The sequence below is a fragment of the Hyperolius riggenbachi genome, chromosome 10, assembly GCF_040937935.1.
Source record: "Hyperolius riggenbachi isolate aHypRig1 chromosome 10, aHypRig1.pri, whole genome shotgun sequence".
Classification (NCBI taxonomy): domain Eukaryota; kingdom Metazoa; phylum Chordata; class Amphibia; order Anura; family Hyperoliidae; genus Hyperolius; species Hyperolius riggenbachi.
Window position 1 is genome coordinate 260,811,397 of NC_090655.1, and position 27,086 is coordinate 260,838,482.

At 44.2% G+C, this 27,086-nt stretch overlaps 1 protein-coding gene across 1 annotated transcript in view; it reads left to right on the top strand.

Moving 5' to 3' along the window:
* The window catches only part of LOC137537137 (uncharacterized), a 134,598-nt gene that overhangs the window by 83,492 nt on the left and 24,020 nt on the right, over positions 1-27,086 (top strand). Inside the window, exons 7-10 of the mRNA XM_068259267.1 lie at positions 13,156-13,189; positions 14,710-14,842; positions 17,636-17,737; positions 18,953-19,050. Coding sequence (XP_068115368.1) covers positions 13,156-13,189; positions 14,710-14,842; positions 17,636-17,737; positions 18,953-19,050 — 367 coding nt within the window. The remainder of the gene's footprint in view (positions 1-13,155; positions 13,190-14,709; positions 14,843-17,635; positions 17,738-18,952; positions 19,051-27,086) is intronic.

Sequence of the window (27,086 nt, forward strand, 5' to 3'; positions counted from 1 at the left end):
GATTTCTGAGGCTGGTGACTCGGATGAATTTATCCTCCGCAGCAGAGGTGACTCTTGGTCTTCCTTTCCTGGGGCGGTCCGCATGTGAGCCAGTTTCTTTGTAGCTAAGACAAAGGGACACCGAGAGCCCAATATAGTGTAGTATGCACTGGACAATGTGGAATGTTAGTAAAGTGAGGTAAATATACTCACAAACAAAGGTTACCACTAAGGCAACCACTGTGTAGGCAGGTGAGGAGATTAGTCCAGTCCTCACTCAGGATAAAAAAAGTAGCTCTCTGTAGTACAGGAAAAGTAGGGCTTAGCACCCCTCCACCAGGAGTGGACTTGATATGTAGATAACGGAACAGAGGCGCCAGCAGGATAAAAACATATATTAAAAGTTCTAAAAATGCTATCGAGGTATCGGTGGACTCACCTCGCGAAAGCAGACACGTAACAACTGTCTGACAAGCATCAAAACATTTATTTATAAATACCCCAAAGGTGCGACGCGTTTCGCAGGCAAAGCCCGCTTCCTCAGGCAATAGAAGGGGATCACAAACAGAGGCGCTAAACCCGTCCTACACGAGCTACTGTTTGTGATCCCATTCTATTGCCTGAGGAAGCGGGCTTTGCCTGCGAAACGCGTCGCACCTTTGGGGTATTTATAAATAAATGTTTTGATGCTTGTTAGACAGTTGTTCCGTGTCTGCTTTCGGGAGGTGAGTCCACCGCTACCTCCATAGCATTTTTAGAACTTTTAATATATGTTTTCATCCTGCTGGCGCCTCTGTTCCGTGATCTACAGTTTCTTTGTAGCGTTTGATGGTTTTTGAGACTGCACTTGGGGACACTTTCAAAGTTTTCCCAATTTTTCGGACTGACTGACCTTCATCTCTTAAAGTAATGATGGCCACTCATTTTTCTTTACTTAGCTTCTTTTTTCTTACCATAATACAAATTCGAACTGTCTATTCAGTAGGACTATTAGCTGTGTATCCACCTGACTTCTCCACAACGCAACTGATGGTCCCAACCCCATTTATAAGGCAAGAAATCCCACTTATTAAACCTGACAGAGAACATATGTGAAGTGAAGACAATTTCAGGTGACTACCTCTTGAAGCTCATCAAGAGAATGCCAAGAGTGTGCAAAGCAGTAATCAAAGCAAAAGGTGGCTACTTTGAAGAACCTAGAATATGACATATTTTCAGTTGTTTCACACTTTTTGGTTATGTACTATACTTCCACATGTGTTAATTCATAGTTTGGATGCCTTCAGTGAGAATCTACAATATTCATAGTCATGAAAATAAAGAAAACTCTTTGAATGAGATGGTGTGTCCAAACTTTTGGTCTGTACTGTATATCAAACTCTTTCGACTCCTCGTCAGGCATTTACAGGTTGTGGCATTGGCTGGTTGAACGCTGTGCTACCACATATTGTGCGTTTGTTGAGTTTACTTGGTGTTTAATAGGTATTTTGACAGAAATCCAAAGGAACCTGGAACCTTTCTTCTACTGTGCGGAGAGTATGGAGAGTGCTGGAGTGTGTGCTGCTCCCCCCAGTCCCCTGTAAGCCCCAATGCAAAACAAATTAAGACGGCACTAACTGGGATGGAAGCTGTGGCTTCCCTGAAAAGTACAACATCAGTAAAATACAATGGGCTCGATTCACAAAGCGGTGCTATCCCAGTTAGAGAATTTAGGCATGATAACCATTTCACCACGCTAATGAAAAGCCAGTTTAGGCATGATAAGTTTAGGCATGATAAGTTTAGATAAGTGTAGATAGCGCACAAAGTCCCGCACGCAAAGCAGGGCCATTAAACTCTATGCGAAGTGCACCAGACTTTGCTAGCTCAAAACTTTTGATCAGCTGTGCACTGCGGTGCTAACCCAGTTGGTGCTTAAACTTATCACACCTAAACTTATCACTCTTAAACTTATCATGCCTAAACTGAGTTTAGGCATGATAAAGGGCTTTTCATCAGCGTGCTAACTGTTAGCACCGCTTTGTGAATCAGGCCCTATATGTGCAAAAATATTTTGCATGAAACCAGGGAACTAAACACTTAGCAGTTTCGTACTCCTGTGAGGCGTTATGTGATGTCATGTATAGAAATGGTGCATTTGCCTCTGAAGGCACAAACATGTGAAAATACTCTCTTAAAATGTATCATAAAGCGAGGAAATTAGTCGGAGAGGATGGTTCTAACTGTTTGCTGAGTGCCCCACTATGGTGCAATCCGAATTTGTCAGAATTTGCTTCCCTTAGTGATGGGGGAATCTGGATCCGGAGGGGGGTAAATATATTCACCACTTGTACCATAATAATCATTGTAAATCGTGGTCACAAATGGTAGTGGAATTTCACCTTCCTAGGCATTCCCGATTCAGGTACTGTCACCTCAGGCATGCAGCCCAATGTGGGGGTGTGACTGCTGACCTGGTCCCGGCACTGTGGAAAGCTGGCTGCTACATAAGGAAAGCCTTATATCCAGGTTCTGCTCCAGTCTTGCTGACTATGAATATGCTCATAGACTAGCTAAGACTGTGGCGTTATGGGAGGGATGGGGAGAGATTTCTGGGGAGGAATGGACTGACTATGAGGACACATATATGAAGATGGTAATTTGCTCTCGAGATAAGTTGGTTCAACTGCACTGGTTTCACCAGATATACTTTACTCCTGTTACAATATCCAAAGGGGGGGGGGGTGAGTGATGTTTGTTGGAGGTGTGGTCACAGCCCAGGTTCCTTTAAGCATATGACTTGGGACTGCAGCTCATCCAATCATCTTCCAAGAGTCTTCCTGTTGTGTCCTCTTATAAGTCTTGTCTGTTGGGATTGAAAGAGGACTGGTCCTTTAAAAAAGAGAAAAAAAAATTGGTTAGACTGTTGTTCTTTTATGACTAAATTTCCATTGCTCTAGAGTAGAAAAAACTTCTGAACCCGTCTCACTTTATGGATGCACTTAGTTAATACTTCTCTTCCGTTATATAAACTGACCTGGTTGGTGAGAGGGGCGAGCTCCTCATTGGGTAAGGTCTAGAAGCCCTGGTTGCAATGTACTGGTTAAGCCATTCATAATCTAGATGCATCTCCCAGCATTGTGCACTCCCTCTGATAAATATTCGGATATGTGCTTGTGGTTCCTCCACACCACACCTCTGTGATGCTTTGTGCAGCCCTGATCTGGGATTTCATACTGGTCCATAGATTTTATGTGTGTGACTTGGTCAGCTTATGATGCAATCCTGTATGTTCTTCATGCTACTGAATGCCTATATGTCTATTTACTTGCTTTTGTATAATCTTGTATATCTCTGTGATATAGCCTGATATAACCTAAATATGTCTTGTACTGTCAATGGGTTGTTTTGTGTTGCTGTTGTGCATTTTGATAAACAATAAAAAGATTTTTTTTAAAAATCAACCGTTTTGGTCAATGATGAATCCAAACATTTTGGCAGTAACAGGGTACCCACAAAATGCACTCATTGGTACAGATAACAAAAAAACATAAATCACCATAACTGGAGAATACTTGGAAACAAAGGTCAGGGATTAAGGATCAGTGATTTATTTTTCAGAACAACTTGCTGTAGCTCGGTTATCATACATTTGCCACACATTTTTTAGCAATTCCATTGCTAACACAAATATATAGTCGTCTTGGAGACATAAATAAGGCTTTCCTCCTGGAGGTATAAATACTGGTTTCATCCTGTCTGGTTTTGAGGTACATTGTTGTGAAACAGGACGGCTTCAATTACAGCACCCAATACTTTGTTAAATAAATTAATATATTACAAACACAATCATTACCTACAAAAGTGCAAACTTGCAGGCCAACAAAATGTATAGCATAGAGGTAGAGACATTGGTGCAATCAGGGCCATTTCTAGCCTTTTTTCACCCCCGGCAATACATTTTGTCACCTCTTAAAGAAGAAAAAACATTGAACACATTCCATATGATATAAACCATGTGCCATGTAATACATGCTGCCACTATGCAACTCCAATAATAAAACAAAATTTTCTTGATGGCGTGCTAACGTGAATTATAGCGTGAAAGCAAAAGGTAACCCGCACAACAATTTGCGTTAGCGTGCGTTCTCGCTAAATTTTGCGCGTAAAAACGCAGCAAAACTTGTGTGAAGTGCATAGTGCGGCCGTGATAACAGTAATCACGCTTTAGTGAGTCAGACCTACATTTCTGATGCAGAGCTGGGGAAGCTCTATCTTCCTATGTTAGTTACTGCAGAGTGAGCCGCAGGGGAAGCCTTTCAGTGCTGCGTGCCGTGTCTTCCTCTTGCATCCTATGTGCTCATGCTGGTTAGTGTGATCAGCTTCACTCCAGCTGCCAATGTCATGGCAGCCAGAGGGACACTGATTATGCTAAACAGCATGAGCACATAGGACGTGAGAGTAGGTCACATGACACGGAACCCGGCATTGATGTGGCTTCTACCGCGGCTCATAGCATGGGGGGTATAGCAAGAGGTGGGAGCAGAAGCAAGGAAAAATAAGCCTGGTGAAGGCTTCCCCTGTGGCTCACTCTGCTATGGAAATGCACATAATGGGGGTACAGAGAGAAGTCTGTTGGCAGAAAAGCACAGACTGCTATTACTCTACTGTGGTTATTATACAGAAGACCCCTTTTCCCTCATCCTGGCACACCTTGCATAAAAGATGCTGGGGAAGGGGGATGCAGGAGGCAGATACATTTCACATGGATTAGGCCTGAAAGATAAATCGAAATTAAACCGAAATCGCGATCACCAAGGTCAAAGCAGCAATTTCTGTGATTACGTCATTTTCGCATGGGGGGAGTTTGAAGAAGCGGCTTCAAACTTACCCCAAGTCCTGACGCGTGAGGCCCGCAGCATTGGCAGTGTTGGACATACCTTCCACATTAGTCCAACACTGTCCATCCTCTCTTGCCATCTGCTGACTCTTGTACATACTTCCTGGTCCCTGTATGTCACTTGACATACAGGAAGTATGCCATGCATTAGAGCCTGCAGGAGACAAAGTGGATAGACTGGGCATCGCTGTACTTTTGCTGGAAGCTATGTCCAGCACTGCTGCAGCTCAGGGGCACAGAAGAGACAGAGGGACAAGGGGACAAGGCACAAAGGGGAAAAGATAGAGACCCAAAGGGGACACAAAGGGGTGCAAAGAGAGACACAGTGCACAAAGAGAGACGGTGATAGAGGCACGCAGAAGAGGGGAACAGTGCCTGATTTGAAGGAAATCATGAATCGAAATTGCGATTCCTGACAGAAATCACTCAATTACATTTTTCCTAAAATCGTTCAGGCCTAACATGGATTACTGTTCTTATGGAGGGGAACAGAGACAGATATAGGCTGCCTGTTCTGATTACTTGGTTGAGAGGGGGTGAAAGATACTGGCTGCACAGTTACATGGCTTACGAAGGGGGAGTGGATAATTGCTGCACTTTGGGACTTGGAGGGTTACTGGCTGCAATTGGGGACCAAGAAGAGATATTGTTTGCAATACTTTTTACAGGCAGCCATTAAACCCTCCTGGTCCCCAAGTGGAACCAGTAACTTTACTAGGTAGACTTATACTGGAGTCAATAAATCCCAGCATTAGACAATCAGAGATTGGGGTCAACTTATACAAGAGATCGACTTATACACAAGGTCCGAGCATATACGGTAGTTATTATAGTTAGCAATATTGGAGTTCTAATTTAAAGGATACCCGAGGTGAGATAGACTTGTATGTATAGTGCCTAGCAAACAAATAACTATGCTGTGTTCCTTTTTTTCTTTCTCTGCCTGAAAGAGTTAAATATCAGGTATGTAAGTGGCTGACTCAGTCTTGACTCAGACAGGAAGTGACTACAGTGTGAACCTCACTGATAAGAAATTCCCCTTTCTATCTCTTTCTTGCTCTCAGAAGCCGTTTTCTGCTCGGAAAGTGTTTTATAGTTGGAATTTCTTATCAGTGAGGGTCACACTGTAGTCACTTCCTGTCTGAGTCAAGACTGAGTCAGCCACTTACATACCTGATATTTAACTCTTTCAGGCAGAGAAAAAAAGCATAGTTATTTGTGTGGTAGGCACTGTACATACACATGTCTATATTATCATGTCACATGTCACCTCGGGTATCCTTTAAAACAATCCACACAAGAAGGATCCTCTTTCTGAAGCAGCGTCTGTGACTACAGCACCAATGTCTGTAGCAAGAGCAAATAGTCCATAAGCCAAGGGCTAGATTGGTAAAATATCATAGCTCCCAACTGTCCCTCTTTAGGAGGGACAGTCCCTTTTTAGGAGCCTTGTCCCTATGTCTCTCTTTCCCCCTCATTTGTCCCTCTTTCAGGACTTTGTCCCTTTTTCTATATGAATATATATATTTCTATACTAAAATGTATTTGATTGACGCTAGACTTTATTCCCATCCTTTAAATTGATATATTACTAATTTTAAAATGTTACTATGAAGGAAAATTAACCAGGATAGAAAGGACCAGCGTGGTTTGAATTATAAAACAACATGTTTTTCTTATGAAAGGTTTATGGTATGTGTGACTAGGGGCGTGGTGGAGGCGTGACTTAAGTGTCCCTTTTTCTCATCTCAAAAAGTTGGGAGGTATGAAAATAGTAGTAGTATGGATTAACCTTTCTACTTGGTCCAATTAGAGAGATCTTTTTTCAAGAGTAGCAAAATTAGAGTAAAGCACTGGGCACCGGTGCGAATGCTTCCAAAGTTTAATTCCAACCGGTACATAAAGTTAGAGCAAAAGAAAGTAAAGGGATGGCCTAACAGCCATTTCACGGGTCTCCTCGCTTTGTTAGAGGCACATGGATAAACAGAAGAGCTGTTCCCCTGGTTTATATTGCATGGGGATTGGGACCGCCCATTCTGGGTGCGTGTCATCAGCCACTGTGGCCAATCAGGATCTAGTGCTTTCTTGCAATCAGTGTGCTGTGTCTGCTGGGCTGGGATCACATGAGCGGGCCTCTGGGTCAGGTGGCATGTGGTCTCCATAGTAACAAGTCACATCAGATCTTTCCTTGGCTGTGCACAATGCGGAAGCAGCCGCTTGCCACTGGTTGCCATGGGGACAATCACACTTGGTGATTAAACCTCCGGGGGAACTACCTGAAAACAGAAAGAATAAACAACATTAATAAAATAAAAAGCGGCCATTCCTACCAAGAATTACTGACTTAAAAGACGTGAAAGGAATGCATAAACAAGCAAGCATAGCAGTACAATGAACTAGATCGGTATATTGTCCCTACACGATACAATCAAAATAGCGCAGGGTAAAAAACAATTCAATAACATTCCAAAAATCAAAATATCTAATTTCCCTCATAAAAACCCAGAGGTCCGCATGCTTTAGTGAGTGAAATATATCTAGCCGCCTCCTGTCCTAGCAATGTCTCATGATCCCCTCCTCTCTGTGGCAGATCAACAGTTTACAAGCCTGTGAACCTAAGGAAGGATTTTTTTTACCCCATGTTCATCTGCCATGTGTTGAATTAGCCTGCTTGCTCCTTTTTTGGTCTTATGTAAGTTTACATGCTCTTGAAAACGTGTACAGAGCCGGCGTGTCATCATCTCTGTATAAAATCAGTCACAGGGACAGAGGATTGCTGATACAGTGAACACAGACTGGCAGAAAATCCCTAATCACAAGTTTCACCCCCCATAGAGACTCTCTTACCTGGTATGAATTGAGCGCAGTGGTTACATTTGCCACATTTAAAATTACCTGTGGTCTGGAATGTGTTAGCTAATCCGGCTGTCTCTGTGCCCTACACTCACTTTTTACAAGTAGATCCACAATGGTTTTGGCTCTATGGAAGGTAACCAAGAGTCTGTTAGGAATTCTGTCCTTTCTTTCAATTTATCCCAGTTTCTACAAATTGCGGTACAGATTGTTTTTCACCATTGGGGAGAATTCAAAGATAAAGGGGATGTTAGCATTCTCTCCCCGCCCCCTCCCCCACCCCCACCCCCCGCCAGTCTTACTCAATCTTTTCCTCACCGACTCTCAACTGAGAAGTCCCTCGGAAAATTCTGTATTTGACGCAGAGTAGGGTTACAATCTCTAAAGAGCAGAAATCACATTGCATTGCTAAATTGGAGGCATAAAGTGCTTTAAGAAACATCTTGCATGTGTATACATCGATCATGTGGTGTAAGTAGTGTAATGCTTCACACTGACAGACAAAACTCGCACCGCCACAAACAGCCGCAAAGCGTTGTCATTAGTTGACACTATCTTGTGCTGCGTACAAACACCTGTGCCTTCTCAAGTTAGGAATGTGAAAGCAATCTCTAATCCAACAAAACTAAGATCACGGGTGTAAAATCCGTGATCACGAATTCGGTTTCAGCTACCGTCGCCCAAAATCCGCCAACTTTAACCTGCCTGGCGTTCTGATTCCCGTTTTTTGAACATTTTTTTTTTTATCATGTAGCTAGCCTAGCGCTAGCTACATGATTCCCCCTCCCTGCGGCATCTTCCCATAAGGAAATCCCGTTCTGAACGGGATTTCCTTGAGGGCTTCCCCCGTCGCCATGGCGTCACAGGGAGTCCCGATCAACCCCTCAGCGCTGCCTGGCACTGATTGGCCAGGCAGCGCACAGGGTCTCGGGGGGGGGGGGGAGGGCCCTGTATCACGGCAGGTAACGGCGGATCGGCGGCGATCAGGTAGGACACGCAACAAGCAAAGTGCTTGCTGCGTGTTTAAAAAAAACAAATTATTCAAATCGGCCCAGCGGGGCCTGAGCAGTGACCTCTGGCGTCTCTCAGGACGAGCTCAGCTCGTCCAGAACGCTGGGGAGGTTATGGGTTAATAGCAAAGCCCCCTTAAATGCCAGAATCAATACATTTGCAGGTTATGTTAAGAAGAAAAGTGGGAGCAAGGGGAAATTTCTTTTTTTTCAAGAAGACCTTATACTTTTTGAGAAAATCGATTTTAAAAGTTCAAAGAAAAAAAAACCATACATTTAAATGACGGTCAATGACAGATCGTGGGAAATATTTCCCAGCAGTTAATAGCAAAGGCCCCTTACATCCTAGCAACACCAAATTTGCAGGATATGTTAAAAAGATAGTGGGAAACAAAATATATATATATATATATATATATATATATATATATATAAATATTTTTGGGGAATGTTCTGAGTGTGGGAAATCTGAAAAAAAAATGACGTGTGGTCCCCCTTCCTGAGCTTCTGTAACCCCTTGTCCCCCATGCAGGCTGGGATAGCCAGAATGCGGAGCCCCGGCCGATTGGGGCTTCGCACCCTGAGGTATACCAGCCCGCATGGTCCATGGTATGGGGGTGCTCCGGGGGAGAGGGGCGGCCAAGCCTTCCCCTCTCCCCCCTGAGCCCTTGTCCAATCTATGGACAAGGGGCTCTTCCCCACCTCCGGTGCCCCAGGAGGAGGTGGGGGCGACAACTCCGTGGGGGGGTTCATGGTGGCATCTGGGAGTCCCCTTTAAGAAGGGGACCCCAGATGCCCACCCCCCCTCCCAGGAGAAATGAGTATAGGGGTACAAAGTACCGCTTACCCATTTCCACAAAGGGTTAAATGAAATAAAAACACAACCACGAAAAAAGTCCTTTATTAATCTTAATTAAAGCGGTTTAAAATTTTCAACAAAAATGTGTTTTCCTACTTTTTATAACCCATACAATTATCATATTTGCTTTTGTGCACAAGTTTTATTATTCATTTAATAAACACAAGAGTAATAAAGTGCTCACAAACCACAATACACAAATACAGCAAGACAAGCCCAACAGGGCCAGCAAGGGATAGAACAATACACCAGTAAGAACGAGTGGAGCGCTAGCCTGTTAAGCAGTTCATTAGGTAATAGTAGATAGGAAAAGCGCTCAAAAGTCCAATCCCATAACTCAATTGAAACAATCTTCAGAGTATCTCACAGAGATCATAATACAGTTCAGATAATAGGAAGTGGCACCCCAGTACCACTCCCCCAAGGTAGAACGACTCACCAGATGAAATGGCCTAATTGGGCCCGTCTGCGCTTTAGGGGTATTAGCCACCCCTCAGCCTCTCCGGCAAGCCTCCTCCACTGTATGCTTCCAGATCAGTTGTACCTCCAGGAGAAAAGCACAAAGAGACTCTTCACATAACGTAAAAGGGGGAGATCTTCCCACGTTTATTAAGATAAAAAAGTAACAAAGTTATGAGCAGAGTACTAGCGCGGTGTGGGACTGAGGATTAAGCAACCAAAGCCTGCTATACGGCAAAAAAGTCGCATCCCACCCGTACAAAGGTCTGCACAGATGGAAACCGCCGCTAGATCAAACACCGTGTGGCGTGTGCCGAACAATCACCGCGTCCAATGATGTCAGACATCGCGCTGCTCCGTAGCTCCGCCCTACACGTTTCATCACTATGGCGACTCATCAGGGGCCCCTGATGAGTTGCCATAGCGACGAAATGCGTAGGGCAGAGCTACGTAGCAGCGTGACGTCTGACGTCATCGGACGCGGTGATTGTTCGGTGTTTGATCTAGCGGCGGTTTCCTTCTGTGCGGACCTTTGTACGGGTGGGATGCGACTTTTTTGCCGTATTTTATCGTAGCCTCCCTGGCGGTAAGTCCGACCTGAGCACGGGCTGTGATTTGTATGTGCGCAGCGGTAAGCCCGTGCTCAGGTCGGGCTGTGAGGAATCTGGCTCCTGATGTGTTTAACTGGGTCCCGCGCGCGATTATCGCTGCCAGCGGGACCCAGGTTTCTCCCCTCTCACCTCTTTTTCAATTGTTTCGGCTGCCGGGATCCCCAAGTCCCCTCTATTCTTCCGGGGTCCCAGCGGCCAATCAGTGCGCGGTTGCGGTGGGGACGTGGTGATGTCACGCGGCGGGGGCGGGCCTAAGTTTTACAGTGGACCTGACGATGTTCAGGTCCAAAACTATTGTAAAGATAAGAGCGCCCTGTGTCCCTGTGTGTCTGCATATATATATATATATATATACAGTGGGTTGCAAAAGTATTCGGCCCCCTTGAAGTTTTCCACGTTTTGTCATATTACTGCCACAAACATGAATCAATTTAATTGGAATTCCACATGAAAGACCAACACAAAGTGGTGTACACATGAGAAGTAGAACGAAAATCATACATAATTCCAAACATTTTTTTACAAATAAATAACTGCAAAGTGGTGTGTGCATAATTATTCGGCCCCCTTTGATCTGAGTGCAGTCAGTTGCCTATAGACATTGCCTGATGAGTGCTAATGACTAAATAGAGTGCACCTGTGTGTAATCTAATGTCAGTACAAATACAGCTGCTCTGTGAGGGCCTCAGAGGTTGTCTAAGAGAATATTGGGAGCAACAACACCGTGAAGTCCAAAGAACACACAAGACAGGTCAGGGATCAAGTTATTGAGAAATTCAAAGCAGGCTTAGGCTACAAAAAGATTTCCAAAGCCTTGAACATCCCAAGGAGCACTGTTCAAGCGATCATTCAGAAATGGAAGGAGTATGGCACAACTGTAAACCTACCAAGACAAGGCCATCCACCTAAACTCACAGGCCGAACAAGGAGAGCGCTGATCAGAAATGCAGTCAAGAGGCCCATGGTGACTCTGGACGAGCTGCAGAGATCTACAGCTCAGGTGGGGGAATCTGTCCATAGGACAACTATTAGTCATGCACTGTACAAAGTTGGCCTTTATGGAAGAGTGGCAAGAAGAAAGGCATTGTTAACAGAAAGCATAAGAAGTCCTGTTTGCAGTTTGCCACAAGCCATGTGGGGGACACAGCAACCATGTGGAAGAAGGTGCTCTGGTCAGATGAGACCAAAATGGAACTTTTTGGCCAAAATGCAAAATGCTATGTGTGGCAGAAAACTAACACTGCACATCACTCTGAACACACCATCCCCACTGTCAAATATGGTGGTGGCAGCATCATGCTTGGGGGGTGCATCTCTTCAGCAGGGACAGGGAAGCTAGTCAGAGTTGATGGGTAGATGGATGGAGCCAAATACAGGGCAAACTTGGAAGAAAACCTCTTGGAGACTGCAAAAGACTTGAGACTGGGGCGGAGGTTCACCTTCCAGCAGGACAATGACCCTAAACATAAAGCCAGGGCAACAATGGAATGGTTTAAAACAAAACATATCTATGTGTTAGAATGGCCCAGTCAAAGTCCAGATCTAAATCCAATCGAGAATCTGTGGCAAGATCTGAAAACTGCTGTTCACAAACGCTGTCCATCTAATCTGACTAAGCTGGAGCTGTTTTGCAAAGAAGAATGGGCAAGGATTTCAGTCTCTAGATGTGCAAAGCTGGTAGAGACATACCCTAAAAGACTGGCAGCTGTAATCGCAGCAAAAGGTGGTTCTACAAAGTATTAACTCAGGGGGCCGAATAATTATGCACACCCCACTTTGCATTTATATATTTGCATTTATATATGTGTGTGTGTGTGTGTGTGTATATATGTATGTATATGTGTGTATATGTATGTATGTGTGTGTATATATATGTATGTGTGTGTATATGTATGTGTGTGTGTATATGTATGTATATGTGTGTATATGTATGTATGTGTGTGTATATGTATGTATATGTGTGTATATGTATGTATATATATATATATATATATATATATATATATATATACACCACACACACACACATGTAGGTACATGTATGCATATGCTTGGTCATACATACATACATACACATACATGTATGTTCATACATGTACATACATACATGCATGTACGTGTATGTTTGTATGTACATGTACGTACGTACATGTATGTACATGTGTATATATAGAGAGAGTTTAGCCTCATTTGTCTCTAATCACAAGTTGTAATTTCATCTCTCCCCTGTGTCACCTGACTGCCATGGCAGAGATGGCAGAAAAGCTTATTTGAAAGCACAGGATAGTAACAATATAGCCATTTGATTCCCAACTGCTTCTGACCTAAGTGCTTCTGCCATACTGTTACCGATTTTTGCCCTGACTGCTTTCTGCCTGCCGCCTACACCGACCTCTGCCCTGATTTTGACTACTCTCTTATTTGTACAGTTTCAAAATTTTTAAGTGTCTTAATAAATTTAATTAATTCACAAAATGTGTGTTTTTGTCTTTTATTTATATGCAGAATGTCTACCAGGCTTTTATTCTGTCATATTTTGGTAAATTATGACTTAAGAATTGGAGGCTTAAAATTCTAGAAAAAATGTACCGCTTTTGACTCATAATTCCAGACACAAATGCACCGCCAGGGAGGTTAATAAACGTGGGAAGATCTCCCCCTTTTACGCTATGTGATGCGTCTCTTTGTGCTTTTCTCCTGGAGGTTCAACTGATCTGGAAGCATACAGTGGAGGAGGCTTGCCGGAGAGGCTGAGGGGTGGCCAATACCCCTAAAGGTGAGTCCTTCTACCTTGGGGGAGTGGTACTGGGGCGCCACTTCCTATTATATAAACTGTATTATGATCTCTGTGAGATACTCTGAAGATTGTCTCAATTGAGTTATGGGATTGGACTTTTGAGCGCTTTTCCCATCTACTATTACCTTATTATTCATTTAGCCATTATAACTTCCCAAAGTTCAGTTAATTTATTTTTAAAGCTGCTGGTGCATTGTATTCATAACTGTTGTAATTCTGTTGTGAATGCAGCCACCAGTGATTTCTGACCTGTGTTTCACCCCATTACTCATCAACTAAAGTCCTGCACAGCTAGAGAATGTTTACATAAATGTATCAAGTAAAGAATGTGTACACAAGATAAGCTTAACAGCAGTTCGGATGTGGGTTCTTCCTGCAGAAGAAAGAGTCGGCCCTGTGATGTAACCCTTTGAATGCTGTTTTACTAAAAAAAAAAAATCTTTTAGAGCAAAGAAGAAATTCTGGGTTATATTCCGCTTTAAGATGAAGGTTTTAGGGTGCCCATACATGGTACAATTTTTCATTATTTTTTGATTAGATAATTTAGTTTGATTATTCCGTTAGATCGAATATAAAGATTTTTCCAGCATGTCCGATCTGATTTTTCTCAAAAGAACGGAATAATCTTTCAAATTTCTTGATCGAAAAAAAAAATATTTTCAACTTTCATTCAATTCGATCATTTAGATAGAATAAATGGGATAATCAAACGTTTTTATTGTACCATGTATGGCCACCATAAGAGTGGGATGTTTCGTATTGATTTCTTGGAAAAACAGGCCAAGCTCCTCCTCAGACCCCGTCCAACCAAAGAACAGGTCGTCAATGAATCTGCAGTATCCTCGGATGCTCCCGGGAGATGAAACATCCCACTCTTGCATTCAAAATGGAATATAGTGCGGAGTCGCTTCACTTTCTCGACGTAGAAATTAGATTGAAAGGCGACGGTTTCGAGACGGATTTATATTGAAAAACTACAGACAAGAATGGTTTCCTATTGGCCACTAGTTGCCATCCAAAACAATTGATTAATGGACTCCCTAAGAGTCAATATATTCGATTGAAACGTATCACATCTGATGATACTTTATATTGAAAACTGGCCAAACTCCTGATTTTGTGACAAGAGGCTACAATCAGAGAGGATGTGAGGAACTAGTGAAAGAGGTGGGAGCAATGGATAGAGGAGCACTGAGAACGTACAGCGTACATGCTAATGAGGATGGTGACACTGATGTAAATTTCATTACTACGTTTTGCAGGGAGTCCTCGATTCTGCGTGACACTGTCCTGCAGTTTTGGTCGCTGGTGGAGGCGGATCCCCAGCTTGCCCAGATCTGCCGAGTTCCACCCAGATTTGTTTACCGTAAGGGTAAATCTATCAAAGACCAATTGGTAAGGGCCGATATTGGGAGGATTAAATTACCCCGCCAACTATTTTTGGCTACCCCTTGGAAAGGCACTTTTCCATGTCTTAATTGCCAACATTGCAACAGTATTATTAGGGGCCCCAATGTCCAGAGCATGAGATCAGTAAAGCCCATTCCCATCAGAGACTTTGCCACATGTGACACTAGAGGTGTCGTGTATCTCATCAAGTGCCCTAGCGGTTTGCCCTACGTGGGTCAGACCTCAAGGGACATCAAAACGAAGCTCAACGAACACAAGAGCAATATACGCAATCCTGAATTGCTAAAAGAGAAAGGGGAAATGGATGCGGGAAAAAAGAGGGAATATCCCCTAGCATGACATTTCGCTGAATGTAATCATAATGTGAGCCAGCTTCGGTGGCAGGTACTTGAAGTGGTCCAACATCATGAGGGAAGAGGATTTAGAAAGGAGTTGCTTAGACATGAGGCTTGGTGGATGGACAGGCTGGGATCGCAGTTCCCCGGCGGCCTCAACGAGGACTTTAGTTTAAAGGGAACCTAAACTGAGAGGGACAATTATTTTTCCTTTTAAAATAATACCAGTTGCCTGATTCTCCCTCTGATCATGTGTCTCTAATACTTTTAGCCACAGCCCCTCAACAAGCATGCACATCAGATGCTCTGACTGAAGCCAGACTGGATTAGCTGCATGCTTGTTTCAGGTGTCTGATTCAGCCACTACTGCAGCCAGAGATCAGCAGGACTGCCAGGCAACTGGTATTGTTTAAAAGGAAACGTCCATATCCCCCTCAGTTGAGGTTCCCTTTAACCTCCTTGCCGGTCTAAAAAATCCGGCAAGGAGGCAGCGCCGCACTTTTTTTTTTGTTTTTTAAATCATGTAGCGAGCCCAGGGCTCGCTACATGATAGCCGCTAAGCGGCGGCATCCCCCCACCCACTCCGATTGCCTTCGGCGATCAGAGTATGCAGGAAATCCCGTTGAGAACGGGATTTCCTGCAGGGCTTCCCCGGTCGCCATGGCGACCGGGCGGGATGACGTCACCGACGTCATAGACGTCGTGACGTCAGAGGGAATTCCGATCCGCCCCTTAGCGCTGCCTGGCACTGATTGGCCAGGCTGCGCAGGGGTCTGGGGCGGGGGGGGGGGGGGGGCGGCGCGGCGGGTAGCGGCGAATCGGCGGCGAGCGGCAGTGATCGCGTACTACACGCAGCTAGCAAAGTGCTAGCTGCGTGTAGGGAAAAAAAATTATGCAAATCGGCCCAGCGGGGCCGGAGAAATCCTCCTGCGCAGGTTACCCCGAACTGTGTTCGGGATAACCGGCAAGGAGGTTAAGGTGCTTCTTATAATTGGTGTTTGCAGTGCTGGTCGTAACGGAAAAATCTACGCTTACGGATCATTACGCGTAATTTTACGCTGTTACGCATTACGCAATTACGGTTACGGCGTAGGAAATTATCTACGGTACATCACTGTAATTACGCGTAAACTTACGCAATTACGCGTAAGGATACCGTAATGAAGGCGCTTACACTACGATGTTACGCGTAGTGCCGTAATACCCATTAATGCGTATTTTTTGACGCATGCGGACGATATGTACGCAATAGCCGTCAATGTGACAGTTATTGTGTACATATCATTCGTATGCGTCAAAACGTACGCTTATACTGAAGGGCGGGAGAAGATACTATTGGTTGCTTAGGATGTTGACTGATTGGCTACTCTTAGAAAATGGGAGATTTTATGTTAGTAATTACGCGTAAAATTACGCGTAAGTGTTCGTAAAATTACGCATGCCTAGCAATTACGGTAGACAGTGTAATTACGATACCACTTACGGTCTTACGAGTAAATAATTACGCGTAAGACCGTAAGTTACGCGTAACGCTTACGCGTAAATTTACATTGAATTACGATGCGTAATTACGCTCATGCGTAATTTCGGCCCAGCACTGGGTGTTTGTCCTTTTGACAGTAAGGGTTTAAATTTTGGAAAAGTGTTGTGCCCGCCCCCAATTGCTGGGAGGGGTGTGTCTATGTAAGTTTGTCTATATGTAAGCTTCAGTTTGTTTGATGGTTGAACACTTGAGAAAGGGCATGTAGCCCGAGACATTGTGCTTTCAGTTTGCTGTACAACCACATAAATATGAAATAAATACAGAAGAGTTTCTCTTTAAGGGTCGAGTCCGGATCTGATTGTTTGTGTATGGACAGGAAAGCTGAACGAACATGAGGAGGACTGAGAGGGGGAGGTGAGGTCTTCTCTGCCAGTCTTTTTTAGCTGTGCTGTTTAGCAGGGTCATGTACAAGAGGATATGAATGAGGGATTAGAGAGATCAGTGTTCAGAGAGGGAGAGTGGAAGAGGAGAGGAAAGTCACAAGGGCAGTCTGATCCTGACTGGAGAGCTTGTTGTAGATTGTATTTGTAGACATCACCCAACTTGTCTGTCCTGTTCACTGATCATCATTATCATCCACCATATAGCTGACATGCAGTGAAGGGAGAAGAGCTCTGTGTTTGATGCTCAACTCTGGTTCATTTTAAAATAGACATCCCAGTCCAGACAAATTCTCCAGAAATTCTGCCTCTTCCTGGTGTAAGAAACTGTAACTTCCTGTAACTATGGTGACACGTCCATACTACATCTCCAGCAATGAAATGCATCTGTACAATTAAGATTTTGTTCAATGAAGAGAAACATTGAAACACTAATAGTATTAGATGGCTGAGTGGAGAGGATTCCGCAGAGGCTGCAGTTAGCATATTCACCACAAGATGGCAATCTCACATCTCCCAGGTGGAACGCACAGCCTGGAAATAATGAAACCAAAGACAGGAAGAGGCGTAACGGGAGGAGGAGAAGTTACAGCCAGGAGGTGGAGGGAAAGCACGGAGTAAGGTTTGTCTATATATAAGCTTCAGTTTGTTCGATGGCCCGAAACATTGTGCTTTCAGTTTGCTGTACAACCACATAAATATGAAATAAATACAGAAGAGTTCCTCTTTAAGGGTTGAGTCCGGATCTGATTGTGTATGGACAGGAAAGCTGAATGAACATGAGGAGGACTGAGAGGGGGAGGGGAGGCGATGTCTGCTCCGCCAGTCTTTTTTAGCTGTGCTGTTTAGCAGGGTCATGTACAACAGAATATGAATGAGGGATTAGAGAGATCAGGGTTCAGGGAGGGAGAGTGGAAGAGGGGAGGAAAGTCACAAGGGCAGTCTGACCCTGACTGGAGAGCTTGTTGTAGATTGTATTTGTAGACATCACCCAACTTGTCTGTCCTGTTCACTGATCATCATTATCATCCACCATATAGCTGACATGCAGTGAAGGGAGAAGAGCTCCGTGTTTGATGTTCAGACAAATTCTCCAGAAATTCTGCATCTTCCTGGTGTAAGAAACTGTAACTTCCTGTAACTATGGTGACACATCCATACTACATCTCCAGCAATGAAATGCATCTGCACAATTAAGATTTTGTTCAATGAAGAGAAACATTGCAACACTAATAATAATAGATGGCTGAATGGAGAGGATTACACAGAGGCTGCAGTTAGCATATTCCCCACAAGATGGCAATCTCACATTTCCAAGGTGGAACGCACAGCCTGGAAATAATGAAACCAAAGACAGGAAGAGAGAGAAAGATCAGGGTTCAGGGAGGGAGAGTGGAAGAGGGGAGGAAAGTCACAAGGGCAGTCTGATCCTGACTGGAGAGCTTGTTGTAGATTGTATTTGTATTGTATCACCCAACTTGTCTGTCCTGTTCACTGATTATCATTATCATCCACCATATAGCTGACATGCAGTGAAGATAGGAGAGCTTTCTGTTTGATGCTCAACTCGGGTTCCTTTTAAAATGGACATCCCAGTCCAGACAAATTCTCCAGAAATTCTGCCTCTTCCTGGTGTAAGAATCTGTAACTTCCTGTAACTATGGTGACACATCCATACTATATCTCCAGCAATTAAATGCAGATCTGTACAATTAAGATTTTGTTCAATGAAGAGAAACGTTGCAACACTAATAGTATTAGATGGCTGAGTGGAGAGGATTCCACAGAGGCTGCAGTTAGCATATTCACCACAAGATGGCAATCTCACATCTCCCAGGTGGAATGCACAGCCTGGAAATAATAAAACCAAAGAGAGGAAGAGGCGTAGCAGGAGGAGAAGTTGCAGGAGGTGGAGGGAAAGCACGGATGGAAGAGGTAATCGTGTGATTGTTGTTATATATTGAGCAGAGCAGAGGTCGGGGTGGACATACTTTGTTACAGAGGAGATCACAGTACACCTGTCACTATCCTGATCATCCCCCTTGAAGTAACTGCCATACAACTACCCAACCCAGGCTACCCAATATGGGGCACATCTGGCTAACTATATGTTTGGGGCTACCTAATGTGAGATACATCTGGCTACCTATATTGGAGGGCTACATAATAATGGATACATCTGGTTACCTATATTGGTAGCTACCTAATATGGGGCACGTCAGGCTCCCTATATGAGGGTGGCTACCAAATATGTGGCAAATATGGCTACCTATATTGGAGGCCTACATAATATGTGACTGACTGCTTTATTCCCTGTCTGGTGATTAGTGATTGAATATCGATCGACTATTTACTGCTATTGTGTTTCCTGTTTATTGATTGCATACATAACTGTCTCCCTACATCGTCTGCTGGGCCATGCTCTTTTCCAATTATGTACTATGTTCCCAAGGAACGCATGGCCAGACTCCCACCTCCATTATACGGAGCCCCCACCTGCGCTCCCCCTTCTCCCCCTCACCGCACTTCTGCTGGGAACACCGATCAGCTGTGCTCTCTGATGCCAAGGCCCTAAAGAAGTCCATCTGGGGCCACATCCACCTCCTCACTGAAGCTGATTCACAGGCAGAGAGCGCCACAGAGGCAGACTTGCAGGGGCTCTCATTAGACTATCCATCCTCTGGCCATCCCATCCATCTTTCTAGCAAACGATCCCTCCCAAGTAAGCTCAATGAGCTCCTGTCACTCAGCTCCTGGCTCAACAATAACACCCCAGATAACCCATTACATCTCCCAAACATTAGCCTCTTCCAAGCCCGATAGAGACGTTATATTATCTGGGAAGGAGAGAGGAGGCGGCATCTGCTTCTACATCAGCTCCGCGTGGTGCCCAGCCACTACCATTTTTACTAAATTCTGCTCCTCCTCATCAACTTCACACCCACATACTCACCAAGAGAGTTCTCCTCCTTTGTACTCACAGGAGTCTACACCCCTCCCCCTCAAGCTCCCCCCCCCCCCCCCCTCCCCGACACGGATGTCAAGAAAGACCACTACCTACTGCCTTATCCAACTAATCCCCACCTACAGTAGTTGCCTTAAGTCCTGCATGGATGCAGAATGCTGAAAGGTGCCAAATTCTGTTCGGCAGGCATTTAAGTGAGACCAGAGGCAAATATTGCATATTATGGATACAAGAGCACCAAAAAAATAAAAGTATCTAAAAAGTTTAAAACATGACAGAGGTGCCTGCCGCTTCTACTGACCATATCTGTTATTACTCTGTTATTGCCTGATGAAGCGAGATCAAACATGCAAAACACGATGCATTGTCCCCTGGTGTATGTAAATAACCTTGTTCTATTTGACAAACGCATTGGCAATATTTGTGTCTACTTGGAGGAGGCACGTCCACCACTGCCTCCTCATGTTTTAAACTTTTTAAAAAAAACTTTTATCCTTTTGGTGCCTATGTATCCATACTACGCTATATCAAGTTCACCCCTGGTGGAGGGGTGTCACCCCCTTTTTTTTCCTCATCTACGGAGAGCGACTTTTTTGAGTGGAGTCAGGTCAAATCTCCCCACCTGCCTATACAGTGGTTGCCTTTGAGGTAACCCTGGTTTATAAGTATAGCTTATTACTCTTGCTGCAAAATCCCAGAAAACACAGCGCTCTCCTGAAAGCCATTAAAAGCTAAGCTGTTAAACGCCGGCATTCTTGGAAAAAAACAACAGCATTTGAACGAGATGCTGAGCAGAAGCCTGTGTGAACCAGCCCTTATACTTCATTTTTACCACCAGTACATACTACACTTTATTTGGCTCTTGGCGTCCCTACTCTGTGTTCTGAGGCAAATATTAACCCTTACTGCCAAACACGTACCAGGTACGTTGTGGCAGGTAAATGCTTTAACTGCCAGCAATGTACCTACTATGTTATTGGGATTTTTGCCCCCTGGAAAGCAGTGGGAAGGGGGCCGACATCCTCCCTCCCTCCCTTACTCCACTGCCCCCCCCCCGCCTCCCTGCATGACTGGATCAGCTGTCAGGTGTGCAATTACTCACCCGATTGCTCCTCCATGTAGCGTGTCCCACGCTGGCAGCCATTCTCTTTCTCTTCCCGTAGTAACAACGCGTCATGCAGAGAGGAGAGAGGGGACACCGTGTGGAGCCAGCGATCGGGTGAGTTTATTACACACCGACCGCTGCGCTCCAGCCATGCATGGGGGCCCATGTGGAGGGAGGGTGATGTGAGCCCCCCTCCCCGCAGTGGCCCCTATATCTGCTACCCTACAGCTGGAAAAAAAACACTTATTTTTATAAAAAACACACACACACACACACACACACACACACACACACACACACACAAGCATTGGGGGGGCGCGATCAGACCCCACCAACAGAGAGCTCTGTTGGTGGGGGAAATCATTTGTGTGCTGTCGAGTGGCCCTGCAGCTTGGCCTTAAAGCCGCAGTGGCCAATTTAATGCAAAATGGCCTGGTCTTTAGGGGGGGTTTAACACTGAGGTCCTCAAGAGGTTAATAGGATAATTGGATAGGGGTGCAAATTTAGAGCTTGCCACAGGCGCTATTACCCCTAGATTCGCCACTGCATGTGGGTAGCTTGGAATGAACAACCAATCTTAATTTGTTTAAGGCATGAAAGAAACTGAGAAAAAATTTGTCTGCCAGTTTTCTTTCTAGAAAAGCATTTAGACTGAAGTTTGAACCTTAACCACTTGAGCGGTGTGGATAAGCTCAGCTCGTTCATACCGCCGCAGGGGATCGCATGGCCCCAGGTGAGTTGTTTTTTTTAATACAAATTGTTTTAGATCACATAACTAGTACTTGGCTAGCTACATGTAGCCCCCAATCGCCGCCAGCACCCTCTGATCCAACAACCATGTTCTCAATGAACCCAAAAAACTCATTATCAAAGCTGAATATTTTTGAAAGTAGTTTTTAGTTTGTTTTTAGTTTTAGCTATTTTAGGGGGATATCTGTGTGTGCAGGTGACTATTACTGTGCATAGTTATTAGGCAACTTAACAAAAACAAATATATACCAATTTCAATTATTTATTTTTAACAGTGAAACCAATATAACATCTCAACATTCACAAATATACATTTTTCCAGTAACCCTCCAGGACAGGTATACTACGAGATCTGACCCCTCCCAGGAAACAGGAAACATCCAATAGATCTCTCTATAAGTACAAACCCACCGCAGGTGTCCGGCAGTATGGATGTTTCCTGTTCCCTGGAACAGGTCTCTCTATAGTATGTCGGAGTCCTGGAGAGCCTGGGTGGCTAGGGGCTAATGGCGGCATGCTGCCTGGAGGAAATGCACAGTGGTTACAAGGTGGATGGATGCCGGGCAGCTTACCTCTTCATACCGCAGGATATCGGAAGTGTGGGGAAGAGAGGGCTGCGGCGAAGACGCTGTTCGCGGAGGCGGCTGGCTGAGAAGTGGGCGTTGGGGAACAGAGCGGTGGGCAGGAGGCCGTGCGCATTGATTCCCTCACCTAAGATGGCGGAACGGACGTTTCCGGTTTCCGTAATGACGTCACTTCCGCCCGCCAGTACAGAAGAGCCGCAGCGTCTTGGCGTCCTCTCTCACTAATTCGAAAACAGTGTGAGAGATGGACGCGCCTCAGGATGCCAGGGATTCTAAGCAGGAGGCTAAGAAAGATCCCAGGGCAGACAAACCTGAGGGAGAAGCCATTAAAGACGCAGGAGCGGTGAGATTGATGGTGGTTCTCTTATTTTTAACAGCTAGCCTTAGCTGTTTTTTAAGGAGATGTCTATGTATTTAGTTACATCTGTCTTCAGTTGTTTTTGACAGGGGTATGGTTGTTTCTGCTTCTATCTTTTACAGAGCAATACTTCTGATAAGCCCAGGTCAAAGCGGTGCCCAACATGTAATGTTAAACTTGCACATAGCTGGGTCAAAACTCTATGTCAGGCTTGTACTATAACGGTACTCAATCAGGAGTCAGCCACATCGTATAAGTATTTAATGAATGCAATGAGAAATGAAATGTCAGAATCTATAAAAGCATTTAGAGATGCAATGGCGGTTTCTGTGTCGCCAGCACCAGTGGCTAATATTGTACCTGATAATGCCTCGGGCTCGGTTGGGGTTGAATCTAATAACACGATACCAGCAGGAGTTCCCTCAGCACCTCCAGAGAGTAGAGATATGCCGGTTGAGGGGGCAGCTGATACTGCCGAGCGGGGGGCTGTACATAAAAAAGCCGTTTTCAAATCTAATAGGCAGGTTTTGTCTGACTCAGAGCCAGAAGATGTTGAGTTTGAGGATGTTTCTGATTCTGAGGAAAATGATGATGATGTTGAACTAAATTCTGATAAACCTACAAGATTTAAATTTGCAGCAAACGAGACAGAGGAATTGCTAAAAGCAATCTATGAGGCTTTGGATTTAAAGGCAGAGAAGCCTCAGACAACTTCGGTTCACGATGAATTGTATGCAGGGATGGAAGGCGAGCAACCCTTGGTATTTCCGGTACATACATCAACAAAAAGTTTGATTAATAGTCAGTGGAAGAACCCGGACAGAAAAGTATTTTTGTCCCGGGGATTTAAGCGTAGGTTTCCCTTCGCAGAAGAAGACAGCAAACATTGGGACAAATGTCCCAAATTGGATGCAGCGTTTTCTCAGGTGAACCGTGAAAACGAGTTGGCTTTTTAGGATGTAGGTAATCTCAAAGAGCCATCAGATAAGAAAGCAGAATTTGCATTAAAGAAAACCTGGACTGCTATTGGTGCAAATTTTCGACCTGCAGCAGCTACGACGGTGGTTGCCCGTACGTTAAATCTTTGGATGCGGCAGGTTGAAAGGCACATCAAGATTGGTTCAAGTAAAGAATTGATTTTAAATTCATTCATGGTTATGTTCAAAGCAATCCACTTTATAATAGATGCGGCGTCGGAATCAATCCGACTAACTGCCAGGGCCGCAGCGTTAGCTAATGTGGCTAGAAGAAACCTTTGGATAAAAACATGGGAGGGTAGTACTATATCCAAAAGTAAAGTATGCACAATACCGTTCTCGGGGGATTTATTATTTGGACACGAATTAGAAGAAATTCTTGAACGCACGGCTAATAGGAAGAAATCTTTTCCAAAGAAAAAGGTAGTTCAACAGACAAAGAAATTTTTTCGTCCGCCCGGTCAGTTTAATAAAACAGGCCAACAGAATAAACGTAAGCAGTGGTCATTTAACAAAGTTCAGAGTAAGCCGAACGCCTTGTTTAGAGGCACGGACGCTCAGCCCAAGCGGAAGTGACAACGAAAGTCAGGTGGGAGGAAGACTGGGAAGATTCCTCTCATACTGGAAAGCGGTCGCGACAAGTCCTTTTATAATAAATCTGATCGAGAACGGATACCACATAGTGTTTCAGGAAAGACCTCCGAAACGTTATGTGGTAACAAAGCCAGAAAAAATTATAGAGAATTCAAAGGATCTCGAGCATATTCTGCAAGAGATGTTGCAAAGGCAAGTACTGACAGTTGTCCCGATAGGCGAGGAGAAAAGAGGATTTTATTCAAAAATCTTCATGGTCAGGAAGCCGACAGGGAAACTTCGAATGATTTTGAATCTCAAACCAATAAATCCATTTATAAAGCATGCCAAGTTCAGAATGGAATCAATTTATACCGTGCGGAATCTCCTGATTCCGGGAGGTTACATGATAAGTATCGATCTGAAGGACGCATACTGGCATGTGCCGGTCGAGGAAAAGTCTCAGGCGTTTCTGAGATTCGCGGTGAACGACAGGAACGGTATTCAACATTACCAGTTCCGTTGCCTCCCATTTGGAATAAAGTCGGCACCTCGGATTTTTACGAAGGTTATGGCAGAAATTGTGGCAGAGCTTCACAGGAAGGGGATCATGTTAATCCCGTACCTGGACGATCTATTGGTTCAAGCAGATTCAGTTCACAACTTGTTAGGTCACAAGGAAATAGTGATGGCAGAGTTGCAGAAAGCAGGATGGGTGATCAGTACCGAAAAATCACAGATGGAGCCATCACAGATTATTCAGTTCCTGGGATTTTTAATAAATTCAGTGGAACAAAGGATATTTTTGCCCGAACAAAAGGTGATAAAGTTGATACAGGAGACAGAGAGATTCAGAGCCCTGTCAGTTATATCGATCCGGGAAGCAATGAGTTTTCTGGGTCTGTTAACTTCATCAGCGCCAGCAATACAATGGGCAATGCTCCACACAAGAATATTGCAGATGTGGATATTAAAAAACTGGGGAAAGACAGTTCAGACGCTAGATCAAATGGTAAAAATACCAGATCAGGTAAAATTATCACTACTGTGGTGGGGGAAGAGTCAGGTTCTATCACAGGGAAGGCTGTGGCAGTTCCCAACCGAGATAGTGTTGACAACGGACGCAAGCATGTCAGGTTGGGGAGCACACGTACTTACATTCGAGGTGCAAGGTCTCTGGGATCAGTGTTTGAAAATTCAGTCTTCAAACTACAGAGAACTGATGGCAGTAAAGTTAGCCATAGTGGCAGCAATGCATTTGTTAAGAAACAGGCATGTTCAATTAAGAACAGACAACGCAACGGTAGTTGCTTATGTAAACAGACAGGGGGGAACAAAGTCGTTCAAGTTACTAGAATTGACTTTGGAAATTCTAACATTGGCAGAAGACAGCCTAAAATCCCTGACAGCAGTGCATCTAAAGGGGTCATTGAACAATCAGGCGGATTTTCTAAGTCGCACACAGACATCAAACACGGAATGGACCTTGAATATAGAGGTGTTCAGATGGCTAGTCGAGATGTGGGGAGTACCACAAATAGATTTATTTGCAAACAGGGAGAATGCGAAATGCAAACATTTCTTCTCTCTGAATGCGTCGGATCATCCAGTAGCAGTAGATGCTCTAGCCCAGAAGTGGGAATTCAATCTGGCGTATGCATTTCCGCCTCTGAACATATTGCCTCTGGTTCTCAGAAAAATATGGAAATCAGGCACAACAGTTATATTAATTGCACCAGATTGGGACAAAAGATCATGGTATCCACTAATGTTGAAGATGAGGATAGCCGGTCCAATACGATTACCCATGTCGAACAAATTAATCACAGTACAGGGAGAGAATATAGTTCACCTAACAAAGTGGAATCTAACGGCTTGGTTAGTGAGAGGGTTATCCTCAGGGGAAAAGGACTGTCAAATAGGGTGATTGAAACCCTTTTAAATAGTCGCAAATTGAATACCCGTAAGATTTATAATAAATATTGGAGAACTTATAACCTGTGGTTACAGGAGTCTAAGTTTGAGTCTTCTGAAATTGGCACAATTTTGGAGTTTTTGCAAAATGGAGTTGATAGCGGTTTGGCCCTAAGCACTATTAGGGTCCAGATATCAGCGTTATCAGTTTTTTTAGACAAGCGATTAGCGGAGGATCCTTTAATTATTCGTTTTTTGAAGTCGGTGGACCGTAAGAGGCCGGTTCGGGTGAAGCCTTACCCGAAATGGGATTTATCGACGGTTTTGAAAGCATTAACAGTTTCTCCTTTTGTGCCAACAGAGGACTTAGATTTGAGGTTCCTAACGCTCAAGACGGTTTTTTTGATAGCCATAACTTCAGCAAGACGTATTAGCGAGTTAGAGGCATTATCATGTAAGGAACCTTTCTGTACAATATATGATGACAGAATTATTCTCAGAACCAGTGAAGAATTTTTGCCTAAGGTTGGTGACAGATTTCATAGATGCCAGGAGATCATACTTCCTTCTTTTTATGATAACCCTATAAATGAGAAAGAAAAGACGTGGAGTACATTAGATGTTAGGAAGTGTCTGATAGAGTATCTCAGTAAAGTAAAAGATATCAGAAAGTCAGATAGTTTGTTTATTAATTTTTCTGGTAAGATGGTTGGTCAGAGGGCTTCAAAAAAGACGATAGCTAGAT